This window comes from Hibiscus syriacus, unplaced genomic scaffold (assembly GCF_006381635.1).
Source record: "Hibiscus syriacus cultivar Baekdansim isolate YM2019G1 unplaced genomic scaffold, ASM638163v2 tig00113123_pilon, whole genome shotgun sequence".
Classification (NCBI taxonomy): domain Eukaryota; kingdom Viridiplantae; phylum Streptophyta; class Magnoliopsida; order Malvales; family Malvaceae; genus Hibiscus; species Hibiscus syriacus.
Genome location: NW_024063443.1, coordinates 42,699 through 63,399, shown reverse-complemented (window position 1 = coordinate 63,399; position 20,701 = coordinate 42,699). Strand labels below are relative to the sequence as shown.

General features: G+C 35.9%; 1 protein-coding gene and 1 pseudogene across 1 annotated transcript; one reads left to right on the top strand and one right to left on the bottom strand.

Moving 5' to 3' along the window:
- Window positions 1-9,494: 9,494 nt before the first annotated feature.
- On the top strand, window positions 9,495-13,240 carry LOC120185512 (annotated as a pseudogene).
- A 923-nt stretch (window positions 13,241-14,163) lies between these two features.
- Window positions 14,164-15,598, bottom strand: LOC120185474 (L-type lectin-domain containing receptor kinase VIII.1-like). Its single transcript, XM_039189679.1, has one exon. The coding sequence runs from the start codon at window positions 15,566-15,568 to the stop codon at window positions 14,384-14,386; it is 1,185 nt and encodes a 394-aa protein (XP_039045610.1). The 5' UTR covers window positions 15,569-15,598; the 3' UTR covers window positions 14,164-14,383.
- Between the last annotated feature and the right edge of the window lie 5,103 nt (window positions 15,599-20,701).

The following is a 20,701-nucleotide window of genomic DNA, read 5'->3' as shown; positions in this document are numbered from 1 at the left end:
TCATCTCCATCTATCACTCTCTCCGGCGACATCTGTTCCTATATCCAACGACATCCTTCCCCATCCAGCAACAGGTTTTAGTTTCGCAACTTGTTTGTTTAGTAAATTAATTTACAATAATGAAATCATCTAATGTTGATCATGTTTGGATATATTTGTGTTTTGGAGGGTCATGGGAGAATGTTCATGGTGTTTTACAATATATGCCTTTACCCATGAATCTTCAACTAAAACTGTCATTAAAAAAGTTAACTTATGAAACTCTAATGTTACGTGTTGCAAATAAATTGAATTTAGAGCCCTTAAGTGGATTTAGGCTATCTTATCAGAGAAAAGGTAAAGTTTATTTGTTAACCGACAATGAAGATGTTGAACGATTCATTGCTTACATTAGTGTTTCGCAAGATGATGTTACATTGTATGTTGTTGAACCTAGAAGTAGTGAAGTTGGGTCAGTAGCGGGTAGTAATCATCTAAGTTTTTCAACCCCAGTTTATGGTGCTCAAAAATTTAATGGTTCCACCACAATTTCATCACCAAGAAAATTTTGTTTCACCACATTTCCAATACCAAACACAATCTCAAAACCCACAACCTTTCCCTAATCCAAATCCCAATCAACTTTCAGCACCAAATTCCGATTTTCGTATTAACCAGTTAGACGATGATGAGCCAACAGAAAAAATTATGAGTACTAGTCGGTATTCGAAATTTGATCTTGGTCAATACCCGGACTTTGATCTTGGTCAATACTCGGATTTTGATGTTGAAACAGTCGCTGCCGAGGAAGATGTTGTTGATGATAATGAGGAGGAAGTTACGACTGTGAATGAACATGTTGAACATCCATTTTGTAATTCATATAACCCTGAAGAAGAAAAAAAAAGAAGAAGAAATCCCCGAAGAAAAATTCCATGGGAGTATAACTGGAATATGCCAGAATTACTTCAGATACAGGAAGAAGAGTTGGTAAAGATAGCAGTTGATTCTTACACAAAAATTATTCGTATCAAGAAAGATGATTGTTTTGATACAAAGGAAGACTTGAAGATAGCTTTGTATACGAAATGTGTAGAAGATGGCTATCAACTAAAAGTTAACAAATCAAGCAAAGATCATTTCGAAACAAGGTGTATGATTGACAAAAACTGTACGTTGCGTATGATTGCAAAGAGGATAAAAGATTACGAAATGTTTCAAGTTAGGACTTTTATTGATAAACATACATGCTCAAGAATCCAAGTTTTTCCTCACCATAGACAAACAAACAAAAAGGTGTTGGGTGGTTTTCTGGCTGAGTTAATGTTTTTGAATGGCAGGGTATATCGGGGACATGAAATTATGACTGACATGAATGCTCGGTTCAAGATTAGTATCTCATATTCTCAAGCTTGGAGAGCCAAATGTTATGCCTTGGAATTGTTGAGGGGGTCCAGAAGCATCGTTTGCCCAACTGCCGGCTTATTGTCACAATTTAAAGCTGAAAAATCCTGAGTCGGTAACTCATATCAAAACATATAGAGATGGACGCTTTGAGTTGTTGTTTATCGCCATTAGTGCTGCGGTTAGTAAATCAATATAATTTTGTTGACTCATTTTTGTTAGTTACATGCATTTCACATTTAGATGATTATATTTTTTGTGTATATTATTTTGTACATTCGTTCTTTTATTACTTGCATACGCCCAGTTATTATAGATGACGGAGCACATTTGAAAGGTCGATACCTTGGAGTAAACTTATTAGCAGTAGTCATGGATGCTAACAATGAGATATTGCCAATAGCTTACGGGGTTGGCAAATCTGAAACCTCTGATTCATGGACATGGTTTATGGGGCATCTTAGGGATTACATAGGTCCTATTAGCAATCTAAAAATCATATCCGATAGGGCAAACTCAATTGACAACGTTGTTAGAAGGTGTTTCCCAGATGCTTTTCATGGACTTTGTGGTGTTCATTTGTATAGAAATCTAAAATAAAGGTCTGCTGGTATAAAAAATCACAAATAGACATACTGGAAGGCTGTAAAAGTTTATCGGGAAATGGATTTTAATAAGCATATAAATTGTTTAAGACGTGTTTTGCCTCAGTGTGCTCAAACACTAGAAGATGTCGGGATTGAAAGATGGTCAAGAGTACATCAACTTGGAGCAAGATATGGTTTCATGACGTCTAATAGTGCAGAATCAATTAACACTCTAAGTCGTCATTCCCAGAAATTACCCATTACTATGTTAATGGAGTTTTTTCGAGCCTCTATTCAACAGTGGTACTACAAGAAAAGAAACCATGCAGGTATTATTTCTTTAAATTCGTAACTTATCATATAATTTACTAAGTATTATTTATTTAAATTTACAGGAACATTGGAACATCGTGTTACACCATGGACTGAAAAAAAGATAACGAAACGTGTTGTGAAGTCAACGTCATGGAGAGTTGAACCATGTTCAAACACTTTGTTTGAAGTACTGGATAATAACTTAAGTAGGCTTGTCGATCTAAATGAAAAGACGTGTAGTTGTATGAAATGGCAAACATCTGGTTATCCATGTGGCCATGTTATAAAAGTTTCTCTTCATCTAAACCAAGATGATTCAAGCGCATATGCTATGGATTGCTACACTACAGAAGTATATCGACAGACTTATGCCGAGATTATCTACCCTATTCCACATCCTTCTGAGTGGGACAAACCAGATGACTTACAAACAGTTTTGCCACCAGCCATGGACAGAAGGCTACCTGGCCGACCAAAAAGTCACGATCGTATACCGTCTAAGGGTGAAGAGAAGAAGAGATCGACATGTAGTCGGTGCAAGGAAAGTGGTCATACAAGGTTGACATGTGGATCACCAGTGCCATCACAATCATCTTTTCCTCTACCAAAATATGGTTCATCATCAAAATCCAAAGCTCATATGGTGTCAAGCAAAAGGCAATCAAAATCGCAATCAAAATCAAAATCCCAATCACAACCGGCTTCACCTTTTGGGACTATTAACTTACGTGATTTTTAAATGCAAACGTTGTATTATGTGTATTTTATGTGTAAACTTTTAACATTTTCAGTTAGGCCCATGTATATTAGTAACTTGAGTTTGAACATTGCTATGATTTGTTCAGTTGTTATCACTTATTACACATTTATTTGACTATCGCAACGCGAATATGACTATCGCAACGTGAATTTGAATATCGCAACGGGATAATCGCAATGCAAAAATGACTATCGCAACGCGAAAATGACTATCGCAACGCGAATATGACTATCACAACGCAAATTTAACTATCGCAACGCGAATTTGACTACCGCAACGAGATAATCGCAACGGGAATTTGACTATCGCAACGAGAAAATCGCAAAGTGTATTAGACTATCGCAACACGAATATGATGCAGATTGAAATCAACAAATCAACTTTTACATTTCAATTAATTAAACAAGAACAAATAAGAATTATTTACACATCAATAATCAACTTTTAATCAATTAAACAAGCACAAATAAGAATTATTTACACATCAATTAAACAAATAAGAATTATTTACACATCAATTAAACAAAACAACTCTTATTATATTATTTTTTCTCATCAATTAAACAAGTCAGACTTTTAAGAATCAATTACAATAAAAAAAAGTGTACCCCAGACAGTTGTTTATGCACATCAATTTCACACAGCTCACTTCAGGATTAACCTGCAGAAACCAAACATTTGCTCAAACAACACTTTCTACACATCTAAAACCAACAAACAACAAATTATATTGAATTCTAGGTACTTAACAATACTTGCAATTGACTTACCAATTGTTTATGGACATTTTCATAATGCGGATGCAGGTAGGCAGCGTCTCGCACATATCGTTCTAGCCATAAAATACCGAAACCACAAGCCTACTGCACCTCTATCTCTATAGGTGGGAGGTAGAAACTGTGTACTTCCTGTCATCAAACGCTCCAAGCACATGCATACGAGAGGACCACAATCCCCTCTGGCTTCTTGCGTTTTTTGTGGCGCGGTCTCGTCTCTGATAACTGTAATATTGAACTTCTTTGGCTTTTTGTTTCCAGAATAAGTCCAATAATTAATCGCATCCAAGAATTTAGCCAAATGAGAGCTCCATCCCTTAATAATATCTCTCAAATCAGACAATGATATGTAATTTATCATGCTGTCATATACTATTGTCTTCAGGGATGGAAGCTGAAGCTCGATGGAAGCCAATGAGTACGTTCCAAAACAGGGATAAACACATACAATCATAAGTAATAATTCAATTGCGCACTTATTTATAACACCTTTAAAATATTTAAAAAATAAATACTAACCTTATCGACCTCCCACCATGCAGGATAAAGTTTAGCTTGTCCATTAGCCAATACATATGATTCCTGTCGTTGATTCTTCATGTGAACTACGTGAAAAGACGTCGGCATAATTGTATATCACGTATTTTTTTTATTTTTCTTGATTTTCCTTATTATTAGAAGACGTGACACCCATGCATCAATATGATGTTTATAAAAAAAAGACATATATTAGTGAATTACATAAATTTAAAAAAAAATTAATCAAAATGAAATATAAGAAGAAAAATATAAGACTTACCCCCCATCAAAATAGCCTTTGTCTTCAACCCCTAATAACACACCCCACCAAGACCGATCAATCAACAAATGCATATCTTCATTGAGTTTGTATATGTCAGCGTAACACCCATGGTTCCGCTTATGTAGATAAAAATCAACTACGGTCTTAGCCCAAAGGGTATTATCCAGAATTGTTTCCGGTAGTTTTTTCCTCTCCACTTCATCTGCCGGAATGGTACTAGCCAGTAACTTATACGAAAGCCAATAGTCATCCATCATGTCTGGCATGGGAGGGGGTTTCTCAATAATTCGATATAATATGCTGTGTGAATCGGACTCTAGAATGTTGGGAGGGACCTCTTCAACGATGACAGGGGCCTCTTGAATGGTGGGAGGGGACTCTTGAGGGATGATAGGGGCCTCTTGAACGATAGGAGGGGCCTCTTGAATGATGACAGGTGAGTCGGGCTTCTTCTTACGGAGTCTTTGCACTATTGGGGTGAACAGAGACTTAATGGCACGTGCACGCCGTCTGATGCGTGAACCCCGTCGTGCAAGAAAAACCCGACGTAAAGTATCCACCTTATCGGGCAGCTAAAAATAAATTAATACATAAAATCAGTAAATAAACAGACATGATATTAAACAGTGAAAACAAAGACAAATATGTTTCAAACTTGCACGGTATTCACCAAAGTCATTATTCTATCATAGTTCACAAAATGCATCATATAACATTCCGGAAGTAAGCACTTATATAAACATTTAAAAGGACAACATATAGGTTTAGTGCATGTTCAAGGACAACATAAAGGGTAGTAGTTTATTCTTCAAACTTAAATTTGCAACACTGTGAAGTTAGTATTTGTCTTTGTCTTTTGGTTGAAGTAATGCAATCCATTCAAGTTTCAATTTGCAGAAGAATAATAGTTTCTGAAACTTAAAATTGCAACACGAAAATGATTATCGCAACGCGAATTTGATTATCGCAACGCGAATTTGACTATCGCAACGAGATAATCGTAACACGAAATGACTATCGCAACGAGAAAATAGCAACGCGAAACCAAAATCGCAACACGAAACTAAATTCGCGTTGCGATAGTCATTTTCGTATTGCGATTATCCTGTTGCGATAGTCAAATTCGCGTTGCGATAGTCGTTTTCGCATTGCGATTATCCCGTTGCGATAGTCAAATTCGCGTTGCGATAGTCAAATTTGCATTGCGATAATCATTTTTGTGTTGCGACTATTCTTCTTCTGCAAATTGAAACTTGAATGGATTGCATTACTTCAACCAAAAGACAAAGACAAATACTAACTTCACAGTGTTGCAAATTTAAATGTGAAGAATAAACTACTACCGAATGAATTTACTAAGCAATCCAAAAGACAAATATGAATTTACTAACTTCAACCAAAAGACAAAACAAAGACAAATACTAAGTTATTTTAGAACTGTTTAGCAGTATTGACAGCAACCGAATGAATTTACTAAGCAATCCAAGTGAAATGGTTAATCTAAGTGAAATTACGAGTAAATCAAGTTAAATGAAAAATCTTAAACTTACCTCGTTGCGTAGAGTATGAATCTCATTCTGCAACGATGCTACCATCTCACGTAGAGCCGCTACCTCACCACGTAAAGTAGATACCTCCTCACGCCATTCACTATTGTCATCGCGTAAAGTATTGACCTCCTCACGCAAGGCATTGACCTCATCATGTAACTCCTCTAACTCATCCCGTGGAGGTGGAGGTGGAGAACAGGGAGATAAATGTCGTGGCATCTTTGCCGGTCACCTATAATGAGGTGATGGTGGAGAAGAGGCTCGATGATGTGACAGAATAGGTGATGGCTCTCGTTGTAGAGGTGTATAGTGTGGTCGATCAGGTGATGGCTCTGGGTGAGGTGATGGCTCTCGAAGTGGAGGCTGCTCATCATCCGTGCCATCAAAAAAACGCTTACTAGCTTGCCACCAATCAGTGGGAAGCTCAGCCTCTGTGGGTGTCAGCCTCTGTAATAGAGTGTTGGCCTCCTAACAATATAAAAGCTCAAATAAAGTTAAATGTATACTAGTAATAACTTGTTTATATATGGTAGTATTTGTGTTAACTTACATCATTTATTGTCGTATACCGTAGTAACTCTTCCCAAATCAACAGTCGTCGTTTCCTCTTCCAGGAAATAGCCCTAGGAATATCATTTGAAGTTTTAAATGCATATGTCTGCATGTCGGGAAAAGCCTCAAATATCCAAATCTACAAACAATATAATACACAAACATTAGTAATTATTAAAATAATTAATTATAATTTTGGAAACATTATATAGAAATTCTTACCTTAAAGGCCCAAATAAAACCTGACAAAGTGTATTTGGAACCATCGCCACGCAAACTTTTGCGGTCATCAAAGGCAGGCGACAACTTATTCCAGGTAGCTTTCCATAGATACGAACCCCACAGAAATAGGTTCCATGCATTTAGGTCATCTACCAATAATATTAGGTCCTTAGGAATAGGTTGTCTGCCCTCTCTGCCTAAAAAGCCGGTATGCAAAAGTACTAAAAGGCATACTCGGACAACATCGACGTCATCCATCCGAGTAAAACCATCTTTCTTATTAAATAATTTCGTCAAGTCGTCGACGTGTAAATTCGGCTTCTCCATTGACAGCTCAGGAAAAACCCGGGATAACCATGATGGGCGGGTAATATGACTAGTGTATCGACCTACATCATCGTGTCCAAAGCGTAGACCAGTGATTAAGCAAAACTCCTCCCGCCCAAAACACGTATACGCCGGTGGAAAATGAAACCATATCTCTTCATTACCACGTTTCTATACTCTCGTAGATCGCGTGTCATGGTCTGAAGCCACAAATGGGTCAACATAGCATCTCCACCAAGATGTTGTACTTTCAGCCATGGCCCGAAGCAAGTATCCTCAAACAATTGTCTTTGTATAGGTGAAAGCTTCGACGCAATTGTAGTGACTAGGCTTATTTTATTCCTTAAGGTCAATTGAGCCAAAAAAAAGTTCTACAAAAACAATAAACATACCAAGTTAGATATACCAAAAACTACACTGTGAAGATATACCAAAAACAATAATAAACATAAAGCGTAGTAGTTTATTCTTCAGACTTAATTTTGCAACACTGTGAATTTCGTATGTGTCTTTGTTTTTTGGTTGAAGTGATGCAATTCATTCAAGTTTCAATTTGCAGAAGAAGAATAGTTTCTGAAACTTAAAATCGCAACACGAAAATGAAAATCGCAACACGAAAATGATTATCGCAACGCAAAAATGATTATCGCAACGCGAATTTGACTATCGCAACGCGAAATGGCTATCGCAACGAGATAATCGCAACGCGAATTTTATCGTTGCGATTTTCATTTCGCGTTGCGATTCTCGGTTTCAAATGGTCATTGTCTAAAATTGAAACTTGAATGAATTGCATTACTTCAACTAAAAGACAAAACAAAGACAAATACTAACTTCACAGGGTTAAAGACTAAACAGTAACAGTATTGGCAGCAATCGAATAAATTTAATAAGCAATCTAAGTGAAATGGTTAATCTATTATTGAAATTACCAGTAAACTTATCATTAATTTCAATATGAAAAACCTAATAATAATGCAAAAATTTCAAAATAAAATTAATTAAAAAAACTAACCCTCGGTGGTTGATTTGGTTGATTTTCCATTTCTGATCGTGAATAATTGTGAGGGTGGCTCTGAGAGATGGAGATAGACGGATTTCGCTAGAGATGGGGACGGATTTCGTCAGAAATGGGGATAGATTTCGTCGGAGATGGGGACGGATATCGTCGTAGAGAGTGAGAGATGGAGATGGGACTGAGTTGTGATTTAAGGTTTTAGGTTAAGAGTTGCGATTACGGGTAAATATTCGTGTTTGGAATTTGAAAATAAAATAAGCGTTGCGATACTAATGGCGCTTTGAAAATCGCATTGCGATTTTATATTATCGCAACGCGATAGTCAGAATCTCGTTGCGATAGTCAGAATCGCGTTGCGATCACGTATTATCGCGTTGCGATCAAGTGTTATCGCGTTGCGATTTACATATTCGCATTGCGATTTACATATTCGAATTGCGATTATCTAAAATCGTAATGCGGATTTCGAAAATCGCAATGCGATGGTCAAAATCGCGTTGCGAATCTGGAAACTGAATTGCGATAATGGAGATCGCGTTGCGATTTAGAGATCGCATTGCGATTTTGTTGATCATTTTGGCAAATCGTAAAAAAGTTGGCTAAAATCGTATATTATAAGGAATTTTCAGTCACTGAGGTTATTTTCTCTTATTTTTATCATGAGTCCATTAATAAAACTATATATATATTCAATTTAATTTGGTTTTACCCAAATAATGAAAGCCCAAATAGGCAATAAAGAAAATAATCAAGAGCAAATATAGGAAATATATTGAGAAAAACATGGCTGATTAAACGTGTTAATCAACTAAAAACGTGAAACTACTGCTCTCAACACTTAAAAGAAGGTTAAAATTCATCTATTTTAACTTTTTTAATCGACAATAGAGCTTCGATTACCTGGAAATAAAATAACAAAAGCCTAAGATATAATTATAAAAATTAAAATTAACAAACCAATATATTTTTTTTTTCACTAAACAAACTAACGTCTAAAAACAGCCGAAAAATAATCATACATAAGAAGCAAAGAGGTGGCTTCGCCTCTCATTTCGCATTTCTTCCTGAAAAACAAAATTTCGACAACAATGCCAAATCATTTGACAACAAAAAAACAACGAACCATAAAACCCATTTCGTTTCTCAAACGGATTTAGTTCAGGGAATCTCTTGTTCATTGATGTTCTGTTTTTACGGCTGCGTTCCTATAAATATGTTAACCATTTCGGTAACGAGTATAGCAGACGATTCCTCGAGCATTACTTACGTGTCTTCGGAGATCCTAAGGTTCATGGCCAGGAGACGAGTCTTCGAGTCGGTCGACGGCAATGCGTGTCCAATGAGAAGCTCGATGTTTTTCCGCCGGAGAGTTCGGTTTTTGCCGGAGGTTTCGAGCCCCAGGAGGTACTCGTTTATATTCATGTTTAGGGGGTTGATGACGCTAGCTTTCATGACGGTGGTCGCTAAGTTTGCTTTGTTGAACACCCTTCGTGACTTGAAGATCAATCATGATAAAATCATTGTAGAAAGGTCGTTCGAAATTTCTATTAGGACCAATAAGATTATTAATGACGGAGACAATGATATTATTATTTCCGAAATCCAGCAGAATCAGCCATCCCTGCCCACAGTTAGAAATCTTACTAACCAAAACATTTAGCATATTATTTATGGTAAACTACGTATTTAGTCATCAACCTATTCACAATTAAAAAATAAACAAAATTGTTGATATGATTTCAATGATAATATCGCATTACCTTATGGTGACATGTCAATTTTACCGTTAATTTTGTAACATGTGACCAAAATGTCACATCAGATATGATTTTGAAATAGAATAGTTGAGTGACTAAAACATAATCATAAGAATAAATAAGTGGCTAAGATGCGTAGTTTAACCTTATGCGCTGGAAATCGAATCATTTCCACTGATTATCTCATTTTTAATAACCTTATATTTAATGTCGATTTTTTTTTTTTGCATGGTCAGATACCTGATATTTGGACCAAGCCGTCTTCCGATTCGTACTATAAATGTGTTCAAAGATCAGCTAATGATCGCTTGGGAGACTACCTTTGTATGGATTCCAAGAACAGGGAATATGATCGCTGATAGACCGGCTAAGCTCGCCCCGACTCCTCGCCATGATCCGGTCCGTGTCAACTCACCCCCTGATGAGCTCACTGCCCTCTTAGCTCTGGAAGCAGGTGTTGCTATGCAAGAAGACCCTTGTCTTATCTAGCCTACTGTGTTTAGCAGTGTTTTGAAAACCATCGAATCGGTCGGTTCAATCGGAAATCGTTATCTAGTTCGGTTCAATATATACCGGTTGAACGTTATAGTGAACCGGTCAAAACCGTTGAACCGTTCGAACCGGACCGGCTGAAAACCGAAAAAAACTGGAAAAAAAACCGCCAATTTTGTTTTTTTTTAAATTAAACCAAACGACGTCGTTTGTTAAACGAGCCAAGTTGAACTCGAGTATTTCTGAGCTCGACTCGAACTTGAAAACTTTAAAAGTAAGCTCAACTCAACTCAAACTCACGAGCTAAAAATTATCAAGTTCAACTCAAACTCGAAATATAATATTGAAATTTGAACTAAAAAAGACTTGAACTCAAAAAAAAATTAGAAGCTCGATTGAAGCCTAAAATTTGAGCTCGATTGAAGTGAATGCCAAATTACCTCTATTATTTATAGAAGTTAGTTGTGATGCTCTTCTATGTTTCTTAGCCATGTGAGATTGTTTTGTTCTCATATTTTTACTCTTTAGACTTTTGGAATGTTTTTCTATGTTTCTTAGCCATATGAGATTGTTTTTTTAAAAAAAATTAAACCAAACAATATCATTTTGTTATGATTTTTTTAGCCCCAAATTTATTTTTTTAATTATACTTATATAATTATATTAATTATTTAATATGTTTTACCTTAAATATTATGTTGTAGTTAATTTGAATACTTTTATATCACTTGATTTTATGGTTTTTAACTTATATATGTTATGACTTGCTTTGAATATAACTTGTGATATAAAAAATTATTTTTTATTAAATATTTTTGGTATTTTTATTTAATTTTTAAATAATTATGATGTCGTCCGATTCTTCCAATCGGTCGGACTGATTCGACCGATTGAACCAGTAAATCGATAGCATGACCGGTTCGCTAATCGATCCGCTAACCGATCCGGTTCTGAAAACCATGATGTTTAGGCATTTTTCAAATAAAAAAACAGCTAATGAAAAAAGTAGGTTAAATTAATTACTCTCATCTCTGCTTTATTTTAATAATTTCTTTTGCTTGGGCTGTTTTTGTAATACTACTAGTTTACTTATTTTCAGCATACCCTACAAATGGTTATCTTCTTGTTCATTCCAACGGCGGATTGAATCAAATGAAAACAGGGGTAAGTTTTTTTTTATTTTATTTTTTTGGATATATTTTATCTTAATTTATTAATTAATATAAATTTATCTGCAGATAAGTGACATGGTTGCCATTGCAGAAGTGATGAATGCCACTTTGATTCTCCCATCTTTAGACCACAATTCTTTCTGGACTGACCCAAGGTTAATTTCAATCTTTACAAAACTTTTGGTTCAAAATATTAAATGGGTTTATTTATTTGAAACAATGAAAAAGTATATCTCATTCAAGTAATTTGTGCAGTGATTTTAAGGACATATTTGATTGGAAACGCTTCGTTGAATATCTGCAAGAGGATATAAGTAATGTTGATCGTCTCCCACCAGCCTATGCATCGATCAAAGCTCTTGAACGAGCCCCAGTTTCTTACTCTAAGGTATAGTTTTTTCTTGGAAAAATATCAGTTTAGAATTTAAGATTTGGTGTTAAAATGATTAAATTTTCGTAGGCAAACTATTACAGAGATCAAATGTCTTCCTTGCTGAAGAAACATAAGGTGATTAACTTCACCCAAACCAACAGCCGATTGGCTAACAATGGCCTTCCAAACCCTATTCAGAGTCTCCGTTGCCGTGTGATGTACGAAGCGCTTAAATTCACTGACGAGATCGAAGGACTTGCCTATAAGTTGATTACTAGGCTCAGGGCCGATAATAAGCCTTGCATTGCTCTTCATTTAAGGTAAAATAAAACCCCCTAAACCCTCAACTTCAAACATTTAGTGATGGCTTGAATTTGTTAACCGATAACTTGTGTGCAGATATGAAAAGGACATGCTTGCCTTCACTGGTTGCAGTCACAATCTAAGCAAAGCCGAAGACGACGAGCTACTGCAACTGCGACGTAGCATCCGACACTGGAAGGAAAAGCACATCGATGGTGAAGAAAGAACGTGACAAGGCGTATGTCCGATGACACCACGGGAGGTAGCCGTGTTCCTCGAGGCAATCGGGTTCCCTTCTGATACCAAAATCTACATATAGGCTGGGAATATCTATGGCCAGGATGGTGTTAAGGCACTCCAAGCCAAGTACCCAAATCTATACACTCCTTCAAATTTAGCGTCGAATGATGAATTGTCTCCTTTCAATGATCGCCAAAACAAGCTGGCAGCAGTCGACTACACCGTCGCACTGGAGAGTGACGTTTTCGTTTTCACTTACGACAGAAAATGGCTAAAGCAGTACAGGGACACCGTAAATACGAAGTTTCCGAAAAACTATAATACCAGACAAGTACGTATAACCATTAAACAATGGTTTAATCATAAGTTAAAAAGTGATTAAAACATGGTTTTATCGAATTAGATTTGGGAAATGTTGCAGGAAAAGCTTTGTGAGATTGATCGATCGAATGGATAAGGGAATGGTAACGTGAGAGGAGTTTTCGATGAAGGTGAAGACCCTGCATGCAAATAGAACAGGGGGAGCGGTTTTAAGAAAGCCTGGAAAAGCAGCGAAAAAGGAGGAGAGCTTTTATGCGAATCCATATCCGGGGTGCATCTGCGAGAAGTGATATAGTGTGTTTCCTAGAATGGAAATTAGGGTTTCTCTCACGTTTCCAGCAATGGAAGGTCTGAGCCTTTCGTGCTAAAGAAATTTTTTTCTCTCTCTGTCCAACCTCAAGCTGAGTCCAAGTAGGTTTGAGCTTGAAGCAATCAATACAAGGGCTGAGCATTTAGGTCAAATGTAACACTTTGAAGAAAAGAAAAGAAGAAAAATTCCATGTGTGCGGAGGGGGAATACCATTGTTTTAAAGAAAGGGTTGCACTCTTTGTATTATACAAATGAAACTTGTATCCAATATTTGTTCCCACAAATCAAATGACATTCTGCTCAACACTACTTGCTTGTCTAAAGAAATTCAAAGAATACATGAAAGTGAAAGTTGAGGGGAACAAATGGATTCTCTTGTTATCTGATGGAGCAAACAAAAAGAAATGCTAAGGGTGTATGAGAAGCATGTATAAAATATAAAAAAGGAAAAGGAAAAGATCAACAAGCATATACATTTCTTTAATCATTTGGCAGTCTAGGAATCAGTTCCAATTTAATTTGATCATTATTCAGACATATAACAAAGTGGATCTACACGGTGGGCGAGGGTTCGTATGAGGATTAGAAAGATAAACCATCCTCCTTTTGATTGTTTCTGGCAACTTCAAGATCAGAGAGGAGAAAGAAGAGAGCAATTTCGAGTTATACGGTCGATGAAGGTCTGAATGTAGGATTAAGAGAAACAATCCTCCATTTAACCGTTACCGGAATTCAAATATCGGAGAGGAGAAGACGGAGAGACAGGGTATGCAGAAAACCCAAGACCATAAATATAGCGTTGAACTTTGTACAAATAACAAAGATCACGGTGTTATTAGTGAGTCTAGAGAACATTGCCATGACCAAAGTTTTCAAAACCTGTAAGCATATAAAAGATTCAACTTGGGGTCTAAGCAACGGATCATGCATTTCAAAGAATACAACATTTCAGAAATGTTCAGAATGTGCTTACACCTAAAAAAAACAATACTGCATTGCATTACAGGATACATACAGCAACGCACAAAAACAGTATACGAAGCTTAGCCGAATACCTACAATCGTAACAACAAGAACAGCAACAACACAAAGTTCAAATCATAACCTTCATAAACTCCATCCGCTAAACTTTATTACATTGATCTTTCTTCTCCACAATCACATTGACCTTCTCGTACCTGAAATCTTCGTGGCCCGGTTCACACTTGACGGGGAACACTGTGTGCCTGCTAACAAAAATCGCCCACATAAACAGCATCACAAACGCAAACAAGGCTCCACATCCAGTAGCGAAAATCAACCTAGCTAGAATTGTCAAAGAACAAGACTTCCCCTTTTCTTCTCTAGTTTCCTCACTATCCTTATCCATATAACCTCTCGGATCAGCACGCAACGAATGCATCGAACTGGGAACAGCCCTTACCCTAAATCTCCATGAATAAACATTAACATTGCTACTAGTCTGTGAAGATTCACCATCGGCCGTTGATATTATGGCAGCAAAAATATCCTCATTTCCCCACATTTCTATCAAATCAATTTGGTATGCTAGAACTGGGTTCAAAGGCCTATTTCCATCACGCTTACTCAATCTAACTTGTAAAAGTTTTGAGCTTGAGTCATAGTCAACCCAAGATTTCAACACATCCCCATTGTTTAACACTAAATTCAGTGATGACAAATTGCTAACCTTGACGGATTCAAGACCATGAATATCGATTCGTACATGGTTAGCATTAAAGCTCCCAGCTTTATCATCTCTCTTCGTGTCAAATTCAACACCCAGAAACGTATTTTCACCGGAAAGACCAAAAATCCCTTGTCCCTGAAATCTTGTGTGAAAACCATTAGGGATGAGAACAAAAGCTAAACCGTCGGAATTACCAGGAGCTATGGAAAAGGAAAACTCGGTTGAAAAAGACGTCGGTCGACCCACATTCCATGCTAATGTGGACTTGAAGGGCTTGTCCAGCAATAAAAGCCCGGAACTTAGCGCGTGAGAGCGCGTGATCTGCACGGTAGAGCTTCCATCCACAACCCTCGCATCACCGAAGAGGGAAATGTGGGGATCAAAGCAGAGGTTGTTGTCGAGGGCCGGATGCGCAAAAGAGGAAATGGGTTTTGCTGTAAGGAAGATGAAGATGAAGATTTGGAGATTAAAAGAGAGAGTATAGCTGCGAGTGGAGAATGTAGCCATTGTTTTCCTACTCTTTTTGCAGGTTTTCGAGGAAGGGGTGGTGATGAGGCCTGAAGGGGTGATTTTATAAGGGGCCTTCCTATTTAAAAGGGTTTCAATTTCAACTTTCATGGCAGTTGGCAAAGATTCCGTTTTTGGATACGAAGAGTGTTTTGATTAACAATTTTGTTTTGAGTAAATTACATAAATGATCATTAAAGTATAAATAAAAATTTCTTTTTCCTACTACTATTTTAAAAGTAATAAAAATAATTATTAATATTATCGTTTTATAAAAAAATGTCACTCATCATTAACAATCATATATATATATATATAAATATAACTCACGCTGACCTACCATTTGTATTATTAACCAACTTAAAAACGCATGGATCGATGGAAGGCCCTTTTAAGGAAATCTTAGCAAATTAGTCCATAGTCGGGATTATGCATCTAATCCAGATTCTCATATTCGGACTGTTCTACGTTGGTTAGGCCCATTGAATCATGTATTTGATTAATCAATACCTATTCAATTTGAGACCTATAAAATTCTAAATCTATTCAATTTCAATTAATTCCTCAAAAGTGATTTTATGTTTTTATTTCAATTAATTAACCAATATTCTTTATTACTGTCATACCTCGATTTTAGTTTTAATTTATCATATTTAATTAACTTATTTTTAAGGACCAAATTGCATGCTTTTCAAAACATGAGGGTGTTTTGCAAGCTTTCAAATAGTTTAGGGCCTTAAATCATGTTTTACCCATCAACCTTTGACTTTGGAAATGATAAAAAAGGTAAGTAAATAAAATTTATGTGGTTGATAGGGGTTAAACTCATGTTCATAGGTAAGCCAAGCAATTCCTTTATCATTCAGGCTAAGTTATTGTTAAGATTATAATAATAAAAATATCTATTAAACGAGCTAGACCGGATTTTGAAACACCCAAAATCAACTCCCCATTGGATGCAAACCAAAGTTTCCAGAATATCATTCGACCTCAAAGTTCTTCACCGTCGATCGTCTGTTTGGCCGTCCGTGGCGTACACCACCATCACCCTCGTGTTTCCCGTCGTCATATGACCAAAACCTGACCTTCTCTTCATCGTGTAATCCTGTCATTTGTCGTGGAGATCATCACGAAATCTTATCGAAAAAACAAGGTCTCCCTACGGTTTTCTATTGATTCATCGCTGTTCAGCCACCAATTAGTCTCACCGCCTACACCAAGTGAACCTACTCGTTGTTTCGCTTCTTTGGGTGTTAGTGGTGTATTCGTCGCTGTCGTCGTTGACGGGGTGGAGTGCGATAAGTTTCGTTCATCTGCAAAAGCAACCTTCCGTCCTTCACCGATGTAAGACAATACGTGAACGAGAGTCATGAGCCATCTGGAAATTTTGGCATCAATCTGACAACTGGAGACTTTACACGCGCACCACGCATTGCCCCTATGGGTGGACATCATCCGTAAGCCAGGAATCTTATGAACTGGTCTGAACCGGTCCAGTTCAAGTAAAGTGGATTGAGCCATTGACCGAGTTGTTGATCAAGTCGATCGAGCAAATCGCACAGAGCTATTATTGATCACCTTTGATCGAATGTTGATGGACCATTGATTTTTTATGGGAATATTTATCTCGATATTTTTAACGTCCTAAGTCTATTTTGGATTCGTTTGCCAAATTCATATATGGTAAGTTTATTTTAACATTATACTGTCTCATTCAAACCATTTTCCCGATTAAGTTCCATTTATGATGTAATTCATTTTGCTATGTATTCGAGCTATTATGGGACATCAAATTCAAGTTCGAAGCAATCGATTGGAGTTTAAATGGTCGATCAATGTAACTTGATCGATGTAATACTTTACTACCTTATGCATGCTTTACGATTAGGGCTGTAAATGGGATAAGACAGATCGCGAGCTACTCGAGATCGACTCGATCAAGACTTGATAAATATTCGAATCGAATGGACTCGACTCGAGCTCGACTCGAGTTCTTAACGAGCTTAAACGAGCTACTTGATATTCGACTCGAAAAGCTCGTGAGTAGTTTGAAAACATAATATATTAAGATTTTATTTTTAAAAAAATAAATTATTAATAATATTAATATTTATGTATTGATTTTTTTTAAATACAGTAATATTTTCATGTATTTAAGGTTCATGTTTGAGTTTGAGGCTTCAATCGAGTTAAGTTTAAGATTTTTTTTTCATTTCGAGTCATTTCGAGCTGCTCATGAGCTTCAGTTCAGGATTTCGAGTTCAAATCGAGCTTGAAAATATTAAGCTCGCGAGTTTTCGAGTCGAGCTTCATTTCATTGTTTTCGAGTCGAGTCGAGCTCAGCACTACTCGAGCTCGACTCGGCTCGTTTACACCCCTATTTACGGTACATGTTGATAATTTGTTGATGTATGAATGTAATGATTGGTCATGTAAATCCCGATGATTGTTCTTAAACTTGTACTAAATATAGTAAAAGGAAAGTAAATTGATTTAAACTCGTTTAAATCGTACAGAAAACTAGTAGATCGATAAGAAATAATTTCAAGTTCAATGATTAGTGGGTAAAACAATTAATCTCATAATTCTTAAATTTTGATTATTCTCATTAAAAGTTTTAATTATGGAAATATCTGGATAATAAATTATGAAATTACCCTTGAGAGGTTAAAATGGCATGAAATGATCATAATAGTAGAATTGACATGAGAATTCGTATTTAACCCAATAAAATCATTGATTTAACTGTTAAATTTTTAATATGTTTGGAAAAATTTTAGTAATTAATTTCTAACCTCCAAGATAGAAAAAGCCTTAGAAATTTTTTATTTATGAACAAATGCCTAAAGACCAATTTATCGAACGTGATGCATATAGATGATTTAAAGGAAATAATTGAAATGCCCTCGAGCTCCAAATTGTCTGAAATACGCTTAAACTCTAGAATAACATAAATACCCTAATGACTTGGAATAAGTGAACACCTTTGAATATATTATGGAAATACCGATAAACCTAAATATAATATCGTCCAAATTATAAGGAATGGGCATTCATGGATTGTCTCTATCTAAATATTTAGTACTTATTGTATAGTTGAGATCTATTTAGTTCAGTTAGATTGAAAGTTTGATATGTTGTTAGAAGTCCTACATCAAAATATTTGGTTAGAAGTCCTGAATACTACAATTTTTGGTTTACCCTTATTAGGCTGATTTACCATAATTCTCTTGGAATCAAATAACTAAATTTCCCTTGAAGGTCTAAGTGGTGGAATCATTTCCAAAAATTTATGAATCTTATATAATCCTAATGTAATAGTTTTTGAATGCCCTTATAATTTATTTATATCTTAAATGACCCTATGGTACCTATTCCCGAATGTATGATTAGATCTGTTACATATCAAACCCCTTTCATTATGAATCTCATTTTTGAAATCTTTTCAAAAATATATGAAATTCGAATTCCCTTTTATGGTAATTTCTAAGCACCTCCTAGGAATTAATTGGATCCTTTAGTGTTTTTCTTATGCATATGAATATTTTCTTTAAATTTTGTTATTTGAAATAAAAACTCCATATCTTTTTTCTATTTGAATTACAAAATATATATGGCTCATGGGATATGTTATGGAATCTCTGCAAGCTGATAATTCCGTATAAACTTAAGACGACCCTTGGGTATGCTCTTAGGCCCAATAGGCCTAGGGTAAGACCTTTTGGCTCCTAAGACACTCTCTTAGGATGGCTCATATGCCCAATGGGTATAGTGTAAGTCCTTATGGACCTGAAGTGCCTCTTTAGGTGGGCTCTTATGCTTTTACTAGGGTAAATTCTTATGGACCCAATGTGCTCCATTAGGTTGGCTCATACGTCTAATGGGCCTAGGATAAGTTCTTACGGATGCAGTTCTAAGGAATTGTATATATGTGTTGATTGGAGAGTATTGATGCATTTTTAAAATCTATTTTCCTGAAATAAGCTATTATTGTTTTTAATTTATATATACATTTTCTTTGATTTTGTTGAAACACACTAGATTCTCCAACTCAATCTCATGAATCTCTCTTCTTATATTTCCTTCGGACTATAAGCTTATCGACTATTACTTGAATAATCACTTAATGAATTTTCAACTCATCACTAGAACCTATAGATGTTTGGCATACTAAGGAAATTTGATGATCTACCATATATATATATATTGTCTTTTAGCATCATCTGATAGTTCTGTATTACTGAACTTTCTCAATGCTTACTATATTACTTACCATTTCATGTTAAAAAGATTTGATCCTATACAGTTATCGACATCAATAATAACAGTTCCTTTGACTTTACTTGCAGAGTGCGATACATGTGTAATTAGGGGCATGTATGTTTCATTTATTTTTAATTTGACTCTGAAACTTGTTTTGATACTAGATATTATTGAATTTTGTTTTCAATATAAATATGATTCGTGAACTTATATTTTTATTTTAAAATTGTTTTATAGTTTTCAATTTTGTCTATTAAAAAAATTTATTTTACCCATATTTTTAGTGTAGGTCGCTCTGGTGGCCCCAATGGTACAACTCAAATCAGATTGAGTCACCCGTATCATCTTGTGGTGTTACATTTAGTGGCATCTAAGCTTAGGTTTGAATCTTTTTGGGTAGATCGCCCGGTCGAATGTCATAATATGTCTGGCCAGTACATGCCCTAAATTATAATCGTACTCTTCTAAGTCGGAACTCTGATGTCAAGTTCTTATGTAATAAGTCTATTTCAGTATTCTACCCGTTAGGGCTTGATCTCTATAAGAAAGGGATATCATTATTATTCGTCCAAACACTTAAAATCGTCTTGTGAGTAATGTATGGGTTACTTGTTTGAGAATTTTACCCGACTTTCGATATGAATTTAGGCTAAGATACCCCGAACGTTCTGTGAGTACAGGCTCGTAGCCAGGCTTAATAAGTGAAAATTTGAAGTTGCTTTTTGGGTCACAATACAATGATTGAAAATGTCTTAGCTAATTTTTTAAAGATATTCGAGTAGAGCCAAAATACAATGAAGAAGTATTTCTTAGGGATGTATTCTTGAACTTTCCCTAATTAACAAGCTCCAAGGGTATCATGGTTTTCGCGAAATGAAGAGCATAGATGTTGTGAGTCATTGAAGAATTTTGGATTGACGTGTCCGTTTTAAATTCTGAGAAAGCATTTGAGATTATTGATGCTTAAGAAATTGAAGATTT

Coding starts and splice junctions, on each gene's coding strand:
- LOC120185474 (XM_039189679.1), bottom strand. CDS start 15,568: ATGAAAGTTGAAATTGAAACCCTTTTAAATAGGAAGGCCCCTTATAAA.